The sequence below is a fragment of the Cucumis melo genome, chromosome 10 (assembly GCF_025177605.1).
Source record: "Cucumis melo cultivar AY chromosome 10, USDA_Cmelo_AY_1.0, whole genome shotgun sequence".
NCBI lineage: Eukaryota > Viridiplantae > Streptophyta > Magnoliopsida > Cucurbitales > Cucurbitaceae > Cucumis > Cucumis melo.
The window spans coordinates 4,804,571-4,820,308 of record NC_066866.1 but is presented as its reverse complement, the minus strand read 5'-3'; the positions used below and the strand labels follow the sequence as shown (position 1 = coordinate 4,820,308).

The window sequence follows — 15,738 nt, the reverse complement described above, 5'->3', positions numbered from 1 at the left end:
CTAGAAGCACCATGCAGTTTAAGCTCTTGCGATAAGGAGCTGTGCATATTTAACAACTTTTATTTTCAACAAGAATTTGTTCATCTCCTTCGTTTGTAGGATTGGTGAAGATAATAAATCTTGGTTTCACAGTCAAGGAACCTTCTGTATTTATGTCAACAGACAACTTCCTCTTCATGCGTGACGGGACACAACTGTGAATCTTATCGTCATCATTTTCTTTACGAAATGGTTTTGCCTTCGAAGATTTCATCTCTCTTTGTTGTTGATCATTTGTCATCTTTAGACGATCAAAAGCAGATGTTGAAGGTCGATCTTTCTTCGATGTGGAGATACTCAGCCTTTTGAAAGTTGAAGTTCGAGTGTAAATAAATGTTGGACATTGGTTTTCCTCTTCTTTCGTGGCCATACTTAATCTTTGAAAGACTGAAGATCGAGTAGTTGAAGGCTTGATACGATCAAAGACAGAGGTCCTTTGATTAATTTCATTTGAATTGTTGACTTCTTTAGAAGATCCATAATTGTTGTCGACTTCTACTATGCTGGCAGCATGACATGCAGTGACTTCAAGTATTTCTTCTGGATGATCCTCAAGGAAACTTCTTGGGAGGAATTCTGCCAAAGTTATCGATCGTCGAAGTTGGAGGAAGTCCTCATCTTTTCCTTTTATGGGCTTAGGATTCCACATCTTCTTGTTCCTTCTTCCTTTCTTTTTATAGGAGATGCTTCCTTTTGCATACTTTTGATGGAATCGCGACTCCTTTTGAATGGAATTTGGTTGTCTCCTTTTTTGACGAATGACTGTTATCCATCCTTCGCCATCATCTTTACCATGCGCTTCTTTATTTTGGGAGTTTATCGCCACGATCCTTTGTTGGAATAGAACAAGTATAGGTGCAGAAGTCCCAAATTAAATCAAGCTTTTTCTTTGATCATCAAGTTGTGTTAATGGCGGAACATTTGAAGTCATCTCGATCGCAACATGATTCGTCTGAGCTACTTCATCAATATCTAGCTCGATCTTCTTTTCACGAGCCAACTTTAGAATTAGCTCTTTCAACACGAAACACTTTTCAACAGGGTGACTAATGACCCGATGATACTTGCAGTAGTTAGGATCATCTACTTTTCCTGCTTGTTCTGGTCGTTTGCATTCTGGCAGTTGAATAAGTTGGTTCTCTAGCAACTGCTCTAACATGTCTGCAACATCAGAGTCAGGAAATGGATAAACTTTTTCCTGTCTTTCTTTAAGAGTTGACTGTCGCTTTTCATCGCCATCATGCTTTCTTTCAATTTTTGTTTCTTTTCTTTTAGAGAAAGATTTCAAAGGAGTTGCATGAACAACCATTGACTCTTTTATGACACTATTTGCAATCTTTTTAGTGTCATCAAGTTCATTCTTGTCACTCCTCGATTTTGGAATCAAGAAATCTTTTGCTCCTCTATTGGCGATACTCAATTCCATATCATGGGCACGAGTCGCCAACTCTTCGAACGTGCGAGGTTTTATTCCCTGTAAAATATAAAGAAGTCCCCAATGCATGCCTTGGGTGCACATCTCCACTGCAGACAGTTCGGTGAGTCGATCCTTACAGTCAAGACTCAGAGCTCTCCATCGGTTGATGTAGTCGATGACTAGTTCTCCCTTTTGTTGTCTTGTGTTTGTCAACTCCATCATGCTGACGATACGTCGGGTGCTATATAAACGATTGAGAAAGTCCCTCTCAAGTTGCTCCCAATTATCGATGGATTCGGGCTCCAGATCGATGTACCAGTCGAAGGCATTTCCTTTGAGAGTTCGAGCGAACTGTTTGACCAATAAATCTCCTCGCGTACCAGCAGTTTCACATGTTTCGATGAAGTGAGCAACATGTTGTTTTGGGTTGCCTTTTCCATCAAACTGTTGGAACTTGGGAGGTTGGTATCCATTCGGCATTCTGAGATTGTCGATCCTCTTCGTATATGGTTTGGAGTACAAGGAGAAAGTTTGAGCAGGTCCACCATATTGCGTTTTGATGGAGCTTGCAATCATCTCTTGCAGCTGTTGGACAGACAACGATGCGATTGAGGTCGAATTTTGTGGTTGACTTTCTTGCATAACTGCCTTCCCTTTGTCAGTATTCTTGACAGTATGTTTATGACTTGATTCAGCAGCATCACAACTTTCAATGTGATTCTTTAGAAATGCAATCTCATAATCCCTTTCTTCCACCACCTTCATGAGCATGTTCACCTTCTTTTCAAGCTCTGCCATTCTATTTTCACTTGTATCCACGTTAGTTACCATAACTGACATTATATTTGGCTGTGGAACCTCCTCGTTTGAGCACTCAGACAACGAGTTGTGTTCATCAACCGCAGGATTCTCTTTGATTACAATTCCACCTTTTGGTGGCTTAGAGATTTGCTCCCAAATATTCTTTGCAACTTCAAAAGGAGGCATATCTTCAGATGACTGAATCTCCCTTGAGCGGCTACGGGTGTTTGGCCGTTTGCCGATGTCACTGGGAGCTTTGGAAGTGTCGCCTTCAGATGTCATGATTTTCTTTGGATGTTCTTCAAAAAGAGAAAGAGATGAAAGGTAGAGATGGTCCCACCGGGCGTGCCAAATTGTTCACACGAGATTTCAGGAGAAATTTAATTCGTGGAATCGAACTTTGTATTGATTTATGTATTGCGGATACAATCTCTAATATTTACTCCTTTGATTCTTTCTCTCGGATACAAAAAGTAAAATTTAAAACTTCGTGATCTTCAATCTTCAAGAAGTTGTAACTACAAGTCAATTCAAGCTTCAATCTTCTGGAATTCAAGGAAAGTTTGATCTTCCAAGTCTTCGATCTTTCAGAAGGTTGATTTTGAGGTTGATGATAACTTGCACGTCTTGAGAGTCTTCAGAAGTTTTTGTCTTCAATTCTTCAGAGCTTCGATTCTTCTCTTCCATCCAAGGTCCCCTCAAGATGAATGAGAAGGTCTCTATTTATAGAGAATCTCGATGGGCTTTAGGTGGGCTTGGGCCCATTTGCTTGTTGGGCGGGCTTAGGCCTGGGCCCATTTGCTTGTTGGGCGGGCTTAAGCCTGGGCCCATCTGCTTGTTGGGTTTGGGCTTGGACCCATCTGCTTGTTGGGCTTGAACTTGGACCTGTTTTCTTGACAGGCTTAGGCTCGGACCAATTTGCTCGATCGGTTTGGGCTTGGATCCATTTGCTTGGTGGGCTCGAACTCGACCCACTTATTTGCGCAAGCTCGGGTCCATTATTTCTTTGGCCCAATTTTTTTTAGGGCCTTGAACTAGGTTGGGTATGAGAAAACTTGACTACCTAAATCCAATCAAATTATAATTATCTCAATTTTGCTGTGATGATGTGGCGTGATTTAATTGGTCAAAATTTCCTGTTCAACAATAATAATTTTCGAAGGACCATCCAACGAATATATGTGTTGTTATTTAACTCCGAGCATAAATTTAAGTATTTAGCATTTTTTATTTTTTAAATTATTCATAAAAAATAGACATGAATAATACATCATACATATTTTATATTTTAACATTATTTTGCACCATAAACCATTAATTTTAAATCAAAATTTTAACACTGTTTTAAAATACAAATTCTACAAGTTAATTTTAGATTGTTAGTTTGAATTCATAAAATCATGCTACCCTAATTTTACACGTTAGTCAACCGATTTCTCTAGTTTTAATTCAAAAATTTTAAATCATTTTTAAATTAAAATTTTAAACCTTAATTTTAGATTTTTTTGTTTGAATCTATAAAACCATGCTAAAGATAATATATCATATGCTATGATAAAACTGAAAATCAAATATTTGCAATTCAATAATATTTTATCATATATCTATTCACTTAATTATTCCACACATTTTAAATAATGTTGCCAATTTAAAAATATACTAAACAATAATTTAAGATACACGCGTCATATGTTATGATAAAGCTGAAAATCAAATATTTGTAATTTAATAATATTTTAACATATATCTCTTCACTTAATTATTTCCACACATTTTAAATAATTTTGTCAATTTAAATATATACTTGACTATTCCGTAAACATGTTCCATTTGTAAACTGTAACAGATAATGTGCTGGACGAAGGAGATGCAAAACAGACGATGCGAAGGATGAGTTGCGGATGAAGTTTGGATTTTCAATTTGAAGTTGACGAAGTTAGGGTTTTCAAAATAAAAGAAGGAAATGCTTGAAGATTATTTGTTTCCAAATTCCAAATAATGGAATATCTGAAACGGTAGCCTACACAAATTCATAGGTTCTTTTCTGTTTTGAAGGGAAAGTAGTGAAAGTTGATTATTCAATTGGTGCAAAACTTTATTTAATTATAGAGTATTTTGGAATTAGTAAACAAATATATTTAGACATCACATTTGTCACTTACGTACGGGTATTTAAGAGATTGTTCCTCCAATTTTTATTTAAAATTTGTATGTTTTTGTTATTTTGTTGATTTAAAAATAAATTTATCATTTATAAACGATAAACCTCTAATTTAGATGGGCCTAATTTCAAGACGCCCAAACCAATTTACATCCGAAAGGCCCATTGTTTGAGTTCATAGAAGCCCAAAAGATCAACCGGCCCACATCAGCTCCCTTGTTTGCTCCCTCCCATTTCCCGCACTCTCTGCTCGCAAATCAATGCCGTTTTCTCTGCTAAAAAATTGGTAAAAGGTCTTCTTCCTACTAAACTCTTATGAACTCTTACCTTTGTTTCTTGCTTGCTTCTAAATGTTCTGGCCCACACTCTCGAGTCCATTTCTTTTCACTATTTGCTTCACACACTTCTTTCTTTATTATTGTTTATATCGAATATATATATATGTACACATGTATATATGTATGTGTTGCATTGTATACGTTTTCCACTCGTCAGTTCTACACCTGAATGTGTTCATGTGATGATCGTAAAGAAGGGAAGAATGTTTGAGATGGACTTTTCTTTTATAGAGTTTGAATTGATAAGTGGGTTATTGAGATAAGAGTGTCAGTGAGAAAGGGTAATTTGTAGCTTTATATTTTTGTTTGTGGAAGTGAATTTCTGGGGATGTTTCTTTGGAGGCTTGTAAGTGTTCTCTTTTTCGTTGATTAGTTGGCGAAATTGAGGTGCTGAGTTTTGCGTTCTAAATGTTTGTTGAAATGCCTGAGTGGTGCAAATAATGTTCTCTCTCTTTATTTAGGTAGATAGAATGAAACTCACAACAATTTATTGCTCATTTCATGGTATACGGAATTTGGTTTCATGCCCAAGTAAGCATGCTTTTGGTTTCCAATTTAGATGCTGGAGGTCGGCGGCAGAAGGTGATATTGTGCATTTTAGGACAGAAGATATTGATAATGACTATTTATTAGAAACTCGCACGATTTCCTCGCGCGGGCACCTTAGGCGGGCTCTTTCTCTGTTCTACTCCTCGAGACAACCTCATTCCCACCAGACCTATGCGTATCTCTTTCATGTTTGTGCACGCCTCCGCTGCCTCCAAGAAGGCGTGGGGCTGCACCGTTACATGTTGTCTCAAAATCCCATGGTCTCATTTGATCTCTTTGTTACCAATCATCTTATCAACATGTATTGTAAATGTGGTCACTTAGACTATGCCAACCAATTATTTAATGAGATGCCTAGGAGAAACCATGTCTCTTGGACTGTGCTTATATCCGGACTTTCTCAGTATGGTCATGTGGACGAGTGCTTCTATATATTTTCGAGAATGTTGGTAGATCAGAGGCCCAATGAGTTTACAGTTGCAAGTCTGCTTACCTCATTTGGTGAGCACGACGGTGAACGTGGGCGGCAGATACACGGATTTGCCTTGAAAAGGTCTTTAGATGCCTCTGTTTATGTTGCAAATGCTCTTATTACCATGTATAGCAAGAGTTACTCTGAAGATGGTACTTTTAATGATGGTAAAGATGATGCATGGACTATGTTCAAGAGCATAGAAAATCCCAGCCTTATAACGTGGAACTCGATGATTGCAGGGTTTTGTTTCCGAAAACTTGGATACCAGGCTATCTATTTATTTATGCAAATGAATCGTCATGGAATTGGGTTTGATCGTGCAACACTTTTAAGCACTTTGTCTTCCACACGTTTCTGCAACAGGGATGAATTTGGGTGGAGATTGGGCTTTTGTCATCAGATACACTGTCAAGCGTTAAAAACTGCTTTCACTTCTGAAATTGAAATAATTACTGCATTAGTGAAAACTTATGCAGAACTTGGAGGGAATATTGCGGATAGTTATAAACTTTTTGTTGAAGCTGGATATAATCGGGATATAGTTTTATGGACCAGCATTATGGCAGCTTTTATAGACCATGACCCTGGGAAAACTCTTTCCCTATTTTGTCAGTTCCGACAAGAAGGTTTAACTCCAGATGGACACACCTTTTCAGTTGTATTGAAGGCTTGTGCTGGATTTCTAACCGAGAAGCATGCCTCAATATATCATTCACTGCTAATTAAATCTATGTCTGAGGATGACACTGTCCTTAACAATGCCTTGATTCATGCTTATGGGAGATGTGGTTCAATTTCTTCCTCTAAGAAAGTGTTCAATCAAATGAAACATCATGATTTGGTTTCTTGGAACACAATGATGAAAGCCTATGCTCTCCATGGTCAAGCTGAAATTGCATTGCAGCTTTTTACAAAGATGAATGTGCCACCTGATGCTACTACATTTGTCTCTCTTCTTTCAGCATGTAGCCATGCTGGGCTCGTGGAAGAAGGGACCAGCCTTTTCAATTCAATTACAAATTATGGTATCGTTTGTCAACTAGATCACTATGCTTGCATGGTTGACATTTTGGGGAGATCTGGTCGAGTTCAAGAGGCTCATGATTTTATAAGTAAGATGCCTATAGAACCTGATTTTGTTGTTTGGAGTTCATTCCTGGGATCATGTAGGAAGTACGGTGCAATAGGATTGGCCAAATTAGCATCTTGTAAATTGAAGGAGTTAGATCCTAGCAACTCCTTAGCTTATGTGCAAATGTCAAATCTATATTGCTTCAATGGCAGTTTTTATGAAGCAGACTTAATTAGGACGGAAATGACAGGGTCTAGAGTGAGAAAGGAACCCGGATTAAGTTGGGTAGAAATAGAAAATCAAGTGCACGAGTTTGCATCTGGAGGACGCTGTCATCCACAGAGGGAGGTCATATGCAATGAGCTTGAAGAATTAATTGGGAGGTTAAAGGAGATTGGTTATGTGCCCGAGACAAGGTTAGCATTTTATGACGTGGAACAAGAGCAAAAAGAGGAGCAACTATATCATCATAGCGAGAAGTTGGCTTTGGTTTTTTCTGTAATGAATGATTATAACTTGGGTTGTGTCAATAATCCTATAAGAATTATGAAAAACATCCGAATTTGTGTAGATTGTCATAATTTCATGAAGTTAGCTTCAAGGCTACTTCAGAAGGAGATTGTCATTAGAGACTCTAATCGGTTTCATCATTTCATGGCTGGTTTATGCTCGTGCAATGACTACTGGTAATCAATCGGCATCAAGCATTCAAGTACCTGAGTTTCCACTGCAATCATCCATAGTTTGTAACCTCCAATATGAACAGGATAAAGTTGTTTTCAGTAACATTGCCACTTATATCAATAATCTCTCAGTTCCTAACTGATTATAAAATTTTAGGAGGTGAAGACGTGGTTGGTCCTGGTTTCTACTTCTTGTTGAAGTATGGTACCACAGCTTCTTAAGGACACACAAAAGTTTTGATGCCCCATGAAGGTTGCAGTCACAGTACCAAATTGAACTGCAAATGATACTATAAGCGGGTGATGTCGTAATGGTACCTGACTGTTTTTTATCTACAAGATGATACTCCTTTTCAAGCTCAACCTTAGATGATTTACTCCTCCATGGAGAGGCCGACGTTTTCTGACTCAAGTATTGATCCTTGTCCAATATCAGAAAAAAGAAAAAACCATACCCTGCAGCTTGTTATCATTACCAAGAAAAAAGAAGAAATAAACTCTCTCTCTCTCTCTAAAAAATAAAAAAGAAAAGAAAACCCAATACACAGAAAAGACCAATTCCAGACTTGTGGAAGTTGCTTTTACCAACTGCAAACAAGAAGCTTCTCCATTATAGTGACTATAAAGGATGGAAGTGCCAATCATTGTGCAACTTCTAATTCATTTGGGTTTCTTAATCATTGTCTTTATATTAACTAACCGGACTTCATCACACCTTTGATTTTTGTCCTTCAGCAGACTACCTCAAGTTAGGTTCAAATGTTTCTCAAATTCATAATATTTATGTAATTCCTCGTATATTTCTTGTTATTGGCATTATTATTTTTTCCTGCGGGAAAATACAAATATATATATATATATATTTGAAGAATAAAATACTACCAAAGAAGGAAAACAAGGTACTCCCAATTCCCAAACCTATCAATCAATCAAAACTTGTGGAAGCATTGCCCCTGTTGGTCTTCATCGGCGTGAAAATTTTTAAACACTCTTATCTAAGAAACATGATTTCGTGGTGAGAAATGTGTAAAATATGCAAAACCTTGAACCTCAACTTTCTCTTTAAAGATTCAGCAGTTTTAATTAATCCGAATTCTCACTATTGCTGAATTGCATTGTAATAGCGTCTTCTTAGCACATGACCCTGTTCTGTTGTGGAAAACGAGCTACATGAACCTGTGGAAATATTGTAGAGATTCAGCAGTTTTGAGAATTCGGATTCTCACTATTGCTGAATTGCATTGTAATAGCGTCTTCTTAGCACATGACCCTGTTCTGTTGTGGAAAACGAGCTACATGAACCTGTGGAAATATTGTAGAGAATGGGGAAAGAAGTCAAAAACAACAAGCAAAATCCTCCTTCCTGCACTTAAAAGAAGGCAATAAAAATTTAGAACAACTTTTAATTGATTACATGTCTGTAAATTTGACATATATTTGCTCACACTATTTATCCACGTTCGTTTTCGCATGGCTGTTTGAAATTTTTTACTTTATTTTCATTGTTTATTGTCTGATCACTTTTTTTCTTAAACGGTGTTTTCTTTAACTGCTTTTAAAAATATGTAGGAGCTTGGTTCTATTGTAATCCTCTTGTGCTACTTCACATTATTTTCATGCTAGAATGTTTTGTTGCATTTCACGTGCCTAAATGCTTTGCCTGTTTCCATATGAGCGTCTTTAGTTCAATCAATAAATTGGGATGGCAGCATTTCTTCCTCTGGTACATTTTCCTTAATTAAGCTCAAACTGTATGCAGCTTATAGACATATAATAGTTATATCAACTTTCAACTTACGAAAAACTTATTTTCTGTTAATATTTCGTTTATCTTATTCAATACTTTTCTTTCCCACTATGATAGATAGCTATTCCCTGGAATCCTCGATTGCTAACGTGACATCCGTCATCCGTCATCAATCATTATCAATTTATTTGATTGGCTGGGATAAAACACTGCTTATAAACTAACGACCAGAAGACTATTTGAAGTACATGTTGGTTTCTAGGAGCATCAGCATGTGGTCTTTGCCCACTATAGGGTGTTGGAACCCTTGTGCATTTGCTCGCTTTAGAGTTTTTTGTGCTTCTAGTCAGCTACCTGTGCCTTCCAAAGACAAGACCCTGAGAACAATTCACAATTCTGGAGTCATTGCCTGCCTTCGCGCTAGCAGGTAACCCATTTTTATGGAATACTTTCTGTCATTTAGAACATGGTTGTGCTGGATTCTCTTAAAACTCTCTGCTTCATGAGTTTGAATTATTAGTTCTTGATGGCCAGCAGGTAAACGCTAATATCTTTGTTTTATTAGTTTGCAAAAGTAGAATCTGACCTCAATTTTGAAAATCATTGCAGACTTTTTTAAGTAGTAAAAAAACTTATTGGAATTGGAATTGAAATGGAAATAGTGTACATTTAGATAAAACCTAAAGGAGCTAACTACAAAACCGAGTCATTTGTAATCAAAGATAGATTACAGACAGTGCTAATGATATCGGTCCAAAGAAAGGCATCAAAATGTGCCAAACTTACTGTGTCCTTCAGAGACCCCTCAAACCTTCCTTCATGTTTCTTTCTAATACAAAGAAGTCTAGGCTACCAATGTTTACTTGTGTTAAGAAATTTGTTGTCATTAGTCTAGAGTTATCAAGAGCCTTGGTATGCATCTTAACTATTTTTTTAAATTCACTATAGTGCAGAGCTGGCAATGAGTGCTGCTTGTGCTGCGCTAAATGGTGGAATATCAGTTGTAAGTACTCTTAATTTGATGTTTCGTTCATAATAAGTCTGTAAATGAAAATCGTATTTAAATTGGTGATGTGAGTAATTTTCATGGTAGTGTCAATTATTTTGTTAATATTTGATTTGTTAAATTGCTGATGCTTTCTAAATGATTAGTAGAATTTAAATAGGTTGAAGAAATTGCCCTCATGACGCTTTTGTAAGTGGTAAGTGCATGAAAAGTAATAACTATAGCAAGTGACTAGAGCATATTAATTTTACTGAATGGAATGATTTTTTTCTCCCATTCCTCCTGATGAATTGATTGATGGTTTCTATCTTATTTTCCTCTTTTGTCCGCATGCAGCTGGAGATTGTCATGTCGACGCCGGGTGTGCTTGAGGTTGTTGTAGAGAATATATCTTTTTTATTGTATTCCTTATTAATTTTAAGTATTTATCTCATTCATTGTTTTACCTTTTCTCTCTGTTATAAAATTTGAAACAGGTTTTACAACAGTTGCTGCAAGACTATCCTACAAAAACTTTGGGAGTAATTACTTTCTTTGCTTTTTTGTCGGTGTGATGATCTCTTAATGTTTGTAATATATCCTTGGCACACCTATGTCCAAATTTGTGAAGCTTTTTCCCTTGAGCCTTTGATAAACAAGGATGAACTATATCTGTACTCTAAATGCTTATCAAAATTCAACTTGTCGACCTCAAAAAATGATGGATGGGCACTTGACCTGAAGAGCTCTTAGGATTCTCAAATATTGTGCAGGTTGGGACAGTTCTTAATATTAAGGATGCAAAGAATGCTGTAAAAGCTGGAGCCAAGTTTCTAATGAGTCCTACTATGGTAAAGGTATGCGTTGAAATAGGACCAGTATACCACATTTACTTTTGCTTATGCGTTGCAGTGAACTTTAAATTTATACGTTGAAACCTTGCATCTTTTTTCATGTTTTACTTCTGTCGTGATTTTTCAAGTTTTGGGAGTCAAACTAAAGGAGACTATAAAGATATTTTCTTCATTCAGACTATTTCAACTGATTGTAGGGTATCATCATGGGTGATATTGAAGACGAATTCTTATATATACCTGGTGTGATGACCCCGACAGAAGTAATTGGATAAGACTTTTGGCTCTTTTCTATTTCTCAGGATTCCTCCTTTTTACATATGAAATCATAGGTTCTGCCACAAAAAACTTTTGGAACTTCTAAATTACCTTTGTAACTTAGTTGTACGTGTACTTTCCAGGTGCTGACTGCATATGAATCTGGCTGTGAGATTGTTAAAGTAAGTAAAGTCAATCTGTTTTCTTGTTTAGGGAAGTCATCGATAGTTGGTTATCATTTCCCATCACCATGTTCTCTCCTTATTTATCTGAGATTTATTGCTAGCTTGTTCACATAGAGCTTTCAAGAAAGGGAACTGTCACATTTCTTTGGAAGACTAGAAATTTATTTACAAAATTGAATTTTTTGAGTTATGCATTTATCGCAAGTGAACGTGATTAAAGTTGTACTTTACTTAATTAAAAGAGAGAGAGAGAACATGATTTCATATATATTAGAAAATAAAACATAAATGTCCGGCATAAATATACTTTTCATTTATATTTTGTTCCCATCATGTTTCTGTATGTAATAAATCTCCTATAAAAGTTCTAACCTGGGAAGCAATTATGAATATAAAAGGGGCATTTGCAAAAATAGCAAAAAAAGTTATAATAGTAAGGTCAACGTCACTACATTTTTTAAATTGCAAAAGTAGCAAATTTAAAACAGATAACCCTCTGATAGCTCTCTAATAGCCTTTTGATAGCCGTATGATAATCGTCTGATAGTCGTCTTATATCATTAATTATTTGTCATATTTGTCATATTCTCACTATGCAAGAAAAAAAAAGTGTTATGAGCTATTTTTTCTAAATTTTTATGTTATTTGATGCAATTTCCCTAAAAAAAATTTAGAAAACTCGTGCAAGTAATTTATTTTGCTTTGTATTCTTCGGTGCTTAAAATTTTTCTTCTGCTTGGTTCTTGTCTTGTTATTTTTCATGGATTTATTTTGATTCTTAGACTTGAAAATAGGTGTATCCAGTTTCTGCATTAGGTGGTATTAAATATATATCAGCCCTCAAGAAGCCATTTCCGCATATCTCAATGGTTGCTTCTCAGGGGATAACTATTGGTCAGTACTCAGCTTAAACTCTTTGCTCCTAAAGCGTCAAATCCTACTTGATTTTGTATTAGCATCTAGTAACTCTGTCTGTTTGATTTGCTATATGGATTTTATTTTATCTCTCCAGATTGACTGAATCAAATGTATTCGACAAATAGCTATTTGGTAGATTTTTTCTTACAGCTATTAGGTGGTATTCATGTAAGACCAACTCTAATGTTGCTCATATAATTCGTAATTTCTTCCATGACAGCTAAGACTTCATATGTATGCTCATATACTCCGAGTCTGAGGAGGAAGAGCATAGAAGTAACATAAAATGGCTGTTCGTATTATAACTCATGTTTTTTCTTCATTTTCTAGTTCAAGGTCTCTGTTTCCTTGGCTAGTCAGGTTTTGGAAGTTCTTTTTACCCGTTCGATATAACTTGAGCTGATTCTGATATTTATTTGTTTCTTTTAAATTCAGAGTCTACTGGGGATTATATTAGACAAGGAGCATCTTCGGTAGTTTTATCTGATGCAATATTTAATAAGGAGTTTATGGATCAAAAAAACTTTGATGGAATATTTCAACTTTCTAAGTTGGCTGCATCCCAGGCGATGGAAGCTTTAGAATGGTGAGGATTTCTAGTCTCCATGCCTATTACGAATCATACTTCATGCGTCACTATAACTTGCTTCGGTGTAAAAGGTATCCTATTAACAGACGTCCAAAAATAGGAATTAAACCTAACAATTTCCAAAGATCCTACCCCACAAAAAGTTAGACTTCCTCTCAAGCTAAATACCCACGTAAGATAAAGAGTTGCACAACAGCGACAAACAGGACAAACATGGTATTCGCTAGAAGACTAAGAATATAGAAACAAGAACCAATCCATATGAAGAAACAGAATCAATGGAGTTTTTTAAATGATAGTACTCCCGTACTTAGTAATAATAAGCCCAATCTCAACACCCATTATTACAAACCGACGCAACCCCAAAAGTCTTGAAGTAACGATTCCACCAAAGTTGACAAAACTACAATCCCAAAGCAAATGGTCCATATCCTCTCCCTTTCTCCTACAAAGAACAAACCATTATTTACAAATTCACCTATTGTGTGTTTTCTTTCTTTTGTTTGAGATGCTAGATAGAACACCATCAATAATAATTAACTTATTAGTCCTTGCATTATGCTCTCTGTCCAGACCACTCATTCCGAGAGAACAATCGTTTTAAATTTTTAAGCTTTCAATGGGAATTCAGAACCTTAGACCTTGCCCTTTACCAAATCAGAACTCCTTGGATGCCTCTCACTTCAAATTTGGTGCATAATTAGCAAATAGCCTTCATAGACTTCGACTGTTTTATGCGTTACTACAGGAAGCAGCAGTCTTTATTGACAGAATCATGTCATTAGTGGCCAATTACCCTTTGGCTACGAGCTGGTTCAGATGTATTACTGAAGCTTTCAACTCTTGCAAGGGTGAAAAATCAAGGTAAAAACTAATGCATTTGTCTCTACTTCATGTTATTCTAAATGGTAAAATTGGCTCCTCAATTGTCTACTGGCATTTATGATGGAGTTTTGTTATCTTCTAGTTTGTATGCACCTACTACTTAGAACTTGAAATACTTGCATGTAAGTTGGTCCACTTTTGTTCGACTGCAGCACAACTAGTTTGTGTCAAATTGGTAGGACTTATTTGATAACTTTTTGGTTATTAAAAATTATGCTTGTTTCCCCCAATTTGTTTACAATTACAATGATTTTATTCTTTTTTTTAATGAAACATTTAAATTTTTAGTCAAATTCTAAAATTAGTGGTTATTAATTGGGCCTAAGAAACTCCATTTTGACTCCTCCTGTATGAGATAAAGAGTAAAGTTGTAAAGTCGGAGGGCCCTCTGTAAGAGTTGATAAAGCAAAGAGTTGATGTCTTTTAGTCCTGGAGTCCACGAACTCTCAAGTAAAAGAATTGGAGTACCTAGGTTCCTATATTTCGTTGCCTTCGGAAAATGGAAGAATAGTGACTTTGAAAGTTTGTTCATGTGTGCGATAAACATTCATTCTTTTGTTTTTGTCAAGCTCTTTTAGAGAACATAAAACATGGAAAACGGTTTGGTTTGTTGAACGATTATGCGACATGTTATGTACGTGGTGACGTTTTTTTTTCTTTCCTGAGTATTTCGTCTCATAGTTTATGTGTTTTTCTACTTGCTTGATTTTGTAGTTAGGTTCAATTAATATTAGACTGCTTTGACCTACTGAATTTTCTTGCCGATTTAAACTTGTGTGTGATTTATGTTTGTAGGTTCATAGGTCATTATTAATGAAGGTTTTAATGAGCAATTAACTTTTCTACATATTAAGTGAGTTTCTAAGTTTCAAAACTAGGGCTCAACTGGATGGAGTGCCGTTTAGTTGACAATACAAATGTGTAAGTTGTAACTCAAGCTAGGAGCATCGAAGTGGCTGGAGGTTAGTTCACCCTATTCATAGGATTCTTAAAGATAGCTAAAGTCAAAACTTTTACTCGTTGTATAAGAGTAAAAGTGATTAAGATATGTTTAGGAGTAATCGAGGTAGTTGAAATCACTTTTGATAGACTAAGTACATACAAAAGTGATTTTAATCGGTTATAATTACTCTCTTAAACCTGTGCTTTATTCTCTAAAATAAATTCCTCTCTAAAGTTTTGAGATGCAATTATGGACACTATCATTGTTAATTTGTTTAATCCATGAGTTCATATAACTCTGGAGAAAAATTATCAATTTTGTATTAGTTAATTGTATATTTTCTTTCCATGTGTTGGCAATTAACTTGTAACTCATGATTGGGACGTGGTTCTTGAATTTGTCTTTTGTTATTTTTGTGATATTACGTCTAAAAGATCGGCCAAAATTTTAAATTAGGAAATTAGTAAGGCAATTGTGAAGTAAACTTTCTTTAGGGGAAAAAGGGAAGAAATTAATTTACGTTGTTTGTGCAATGAAGCAATCCTCATTTTGGCTCCTCTCCCTTTGACTATTCTTAATTTTTTTTTACTCAATAAGATTTTTTTAGGTTTCTTTAATTTTAAGTTAAATTATAAGTTTAGTTCTCTGGGATATTTATTTGTTTTTATCTTTTACCTTGAATTCTTAATTTCTTAGGAACTATTTCTTAAAATTAACTAAGCTTTTAGACAATGAATTAAATTTTCTATATACATAGATTTGGTTAGTCTTCTAGATGCAAAAATTTGAAGACAGAAATTAAATACTTAAAGGTATTTTTAGTTATAAATATAACGATC

At 35.6% G+C, this 15,738-nt stretch overlaps 1 protein-coding gene across 6 annotated transcripts; it reads left to right on the top strand.

Annotated features, from left to right (window-relative positions):
* The first annotated feature begins 4,594 nt into the window (after positions 1-4,594).
* On the top strand, positions 4,595-15,245 carry LOC103488815 (pentatricopeptide repeat-containing protein At1g71420). Of its 6 annotated transcripts, none has more exons than XM_008447717.3 (12): positions 4,595-4,704; positions 9,400-9,709; positions 10,231-10,285; positions 10,625-10,660; positions 10,765-10,809; positions 11,041-11,124; positions 11,319-11,384; positions 11,523-11,561; positions 12,359-12,458; positions 12,918-13,068; positions 13,820-13,935; positions 14,835-15,245. In XM_008447717.3, the coding sequence occupies exons 2-11, from the start codon at positions 9,531-9,533 to the stop codon at positions 13,854-13,856; spliced, it is 792 nt and encodes a 263-aa protein (XP_008445939.1). In that variant the 5' UTR covers positions 4,595-4,704; positions 9,400-9,530; the 3' UTR covers positions 13,857-13,935; positions 14,835-15,245. The 6 variants fall into 6 exon arrangements, with proteins under 6 accessions (XP_008445939.1, XP_050947270.1, XP_050947271.1 ...); XM_051091313.1 differs by having other exon boundaries at positions 4,617-4,711; XM_051091314.1 differs by lacking the exons at positions 13,820-13,935; positions 14,835-15,245 and adding an exon at positions 13,645-13,810 and having other exon boundaries at positions 4,617-4,711.
* The last annotated feature ends 493 nt before the right edge of the window (positions 15,246-15,738 follow it).

Bases quoted from the DNA above. Each gene is read 5' to 3' on its own strand.
- LOC103488815 (XM_008447714.3), top strand. From the start codon at position 5,227: ATGAAACTCACAACAATTTATTGCTCATTTCATGGTATACGGAATTTG.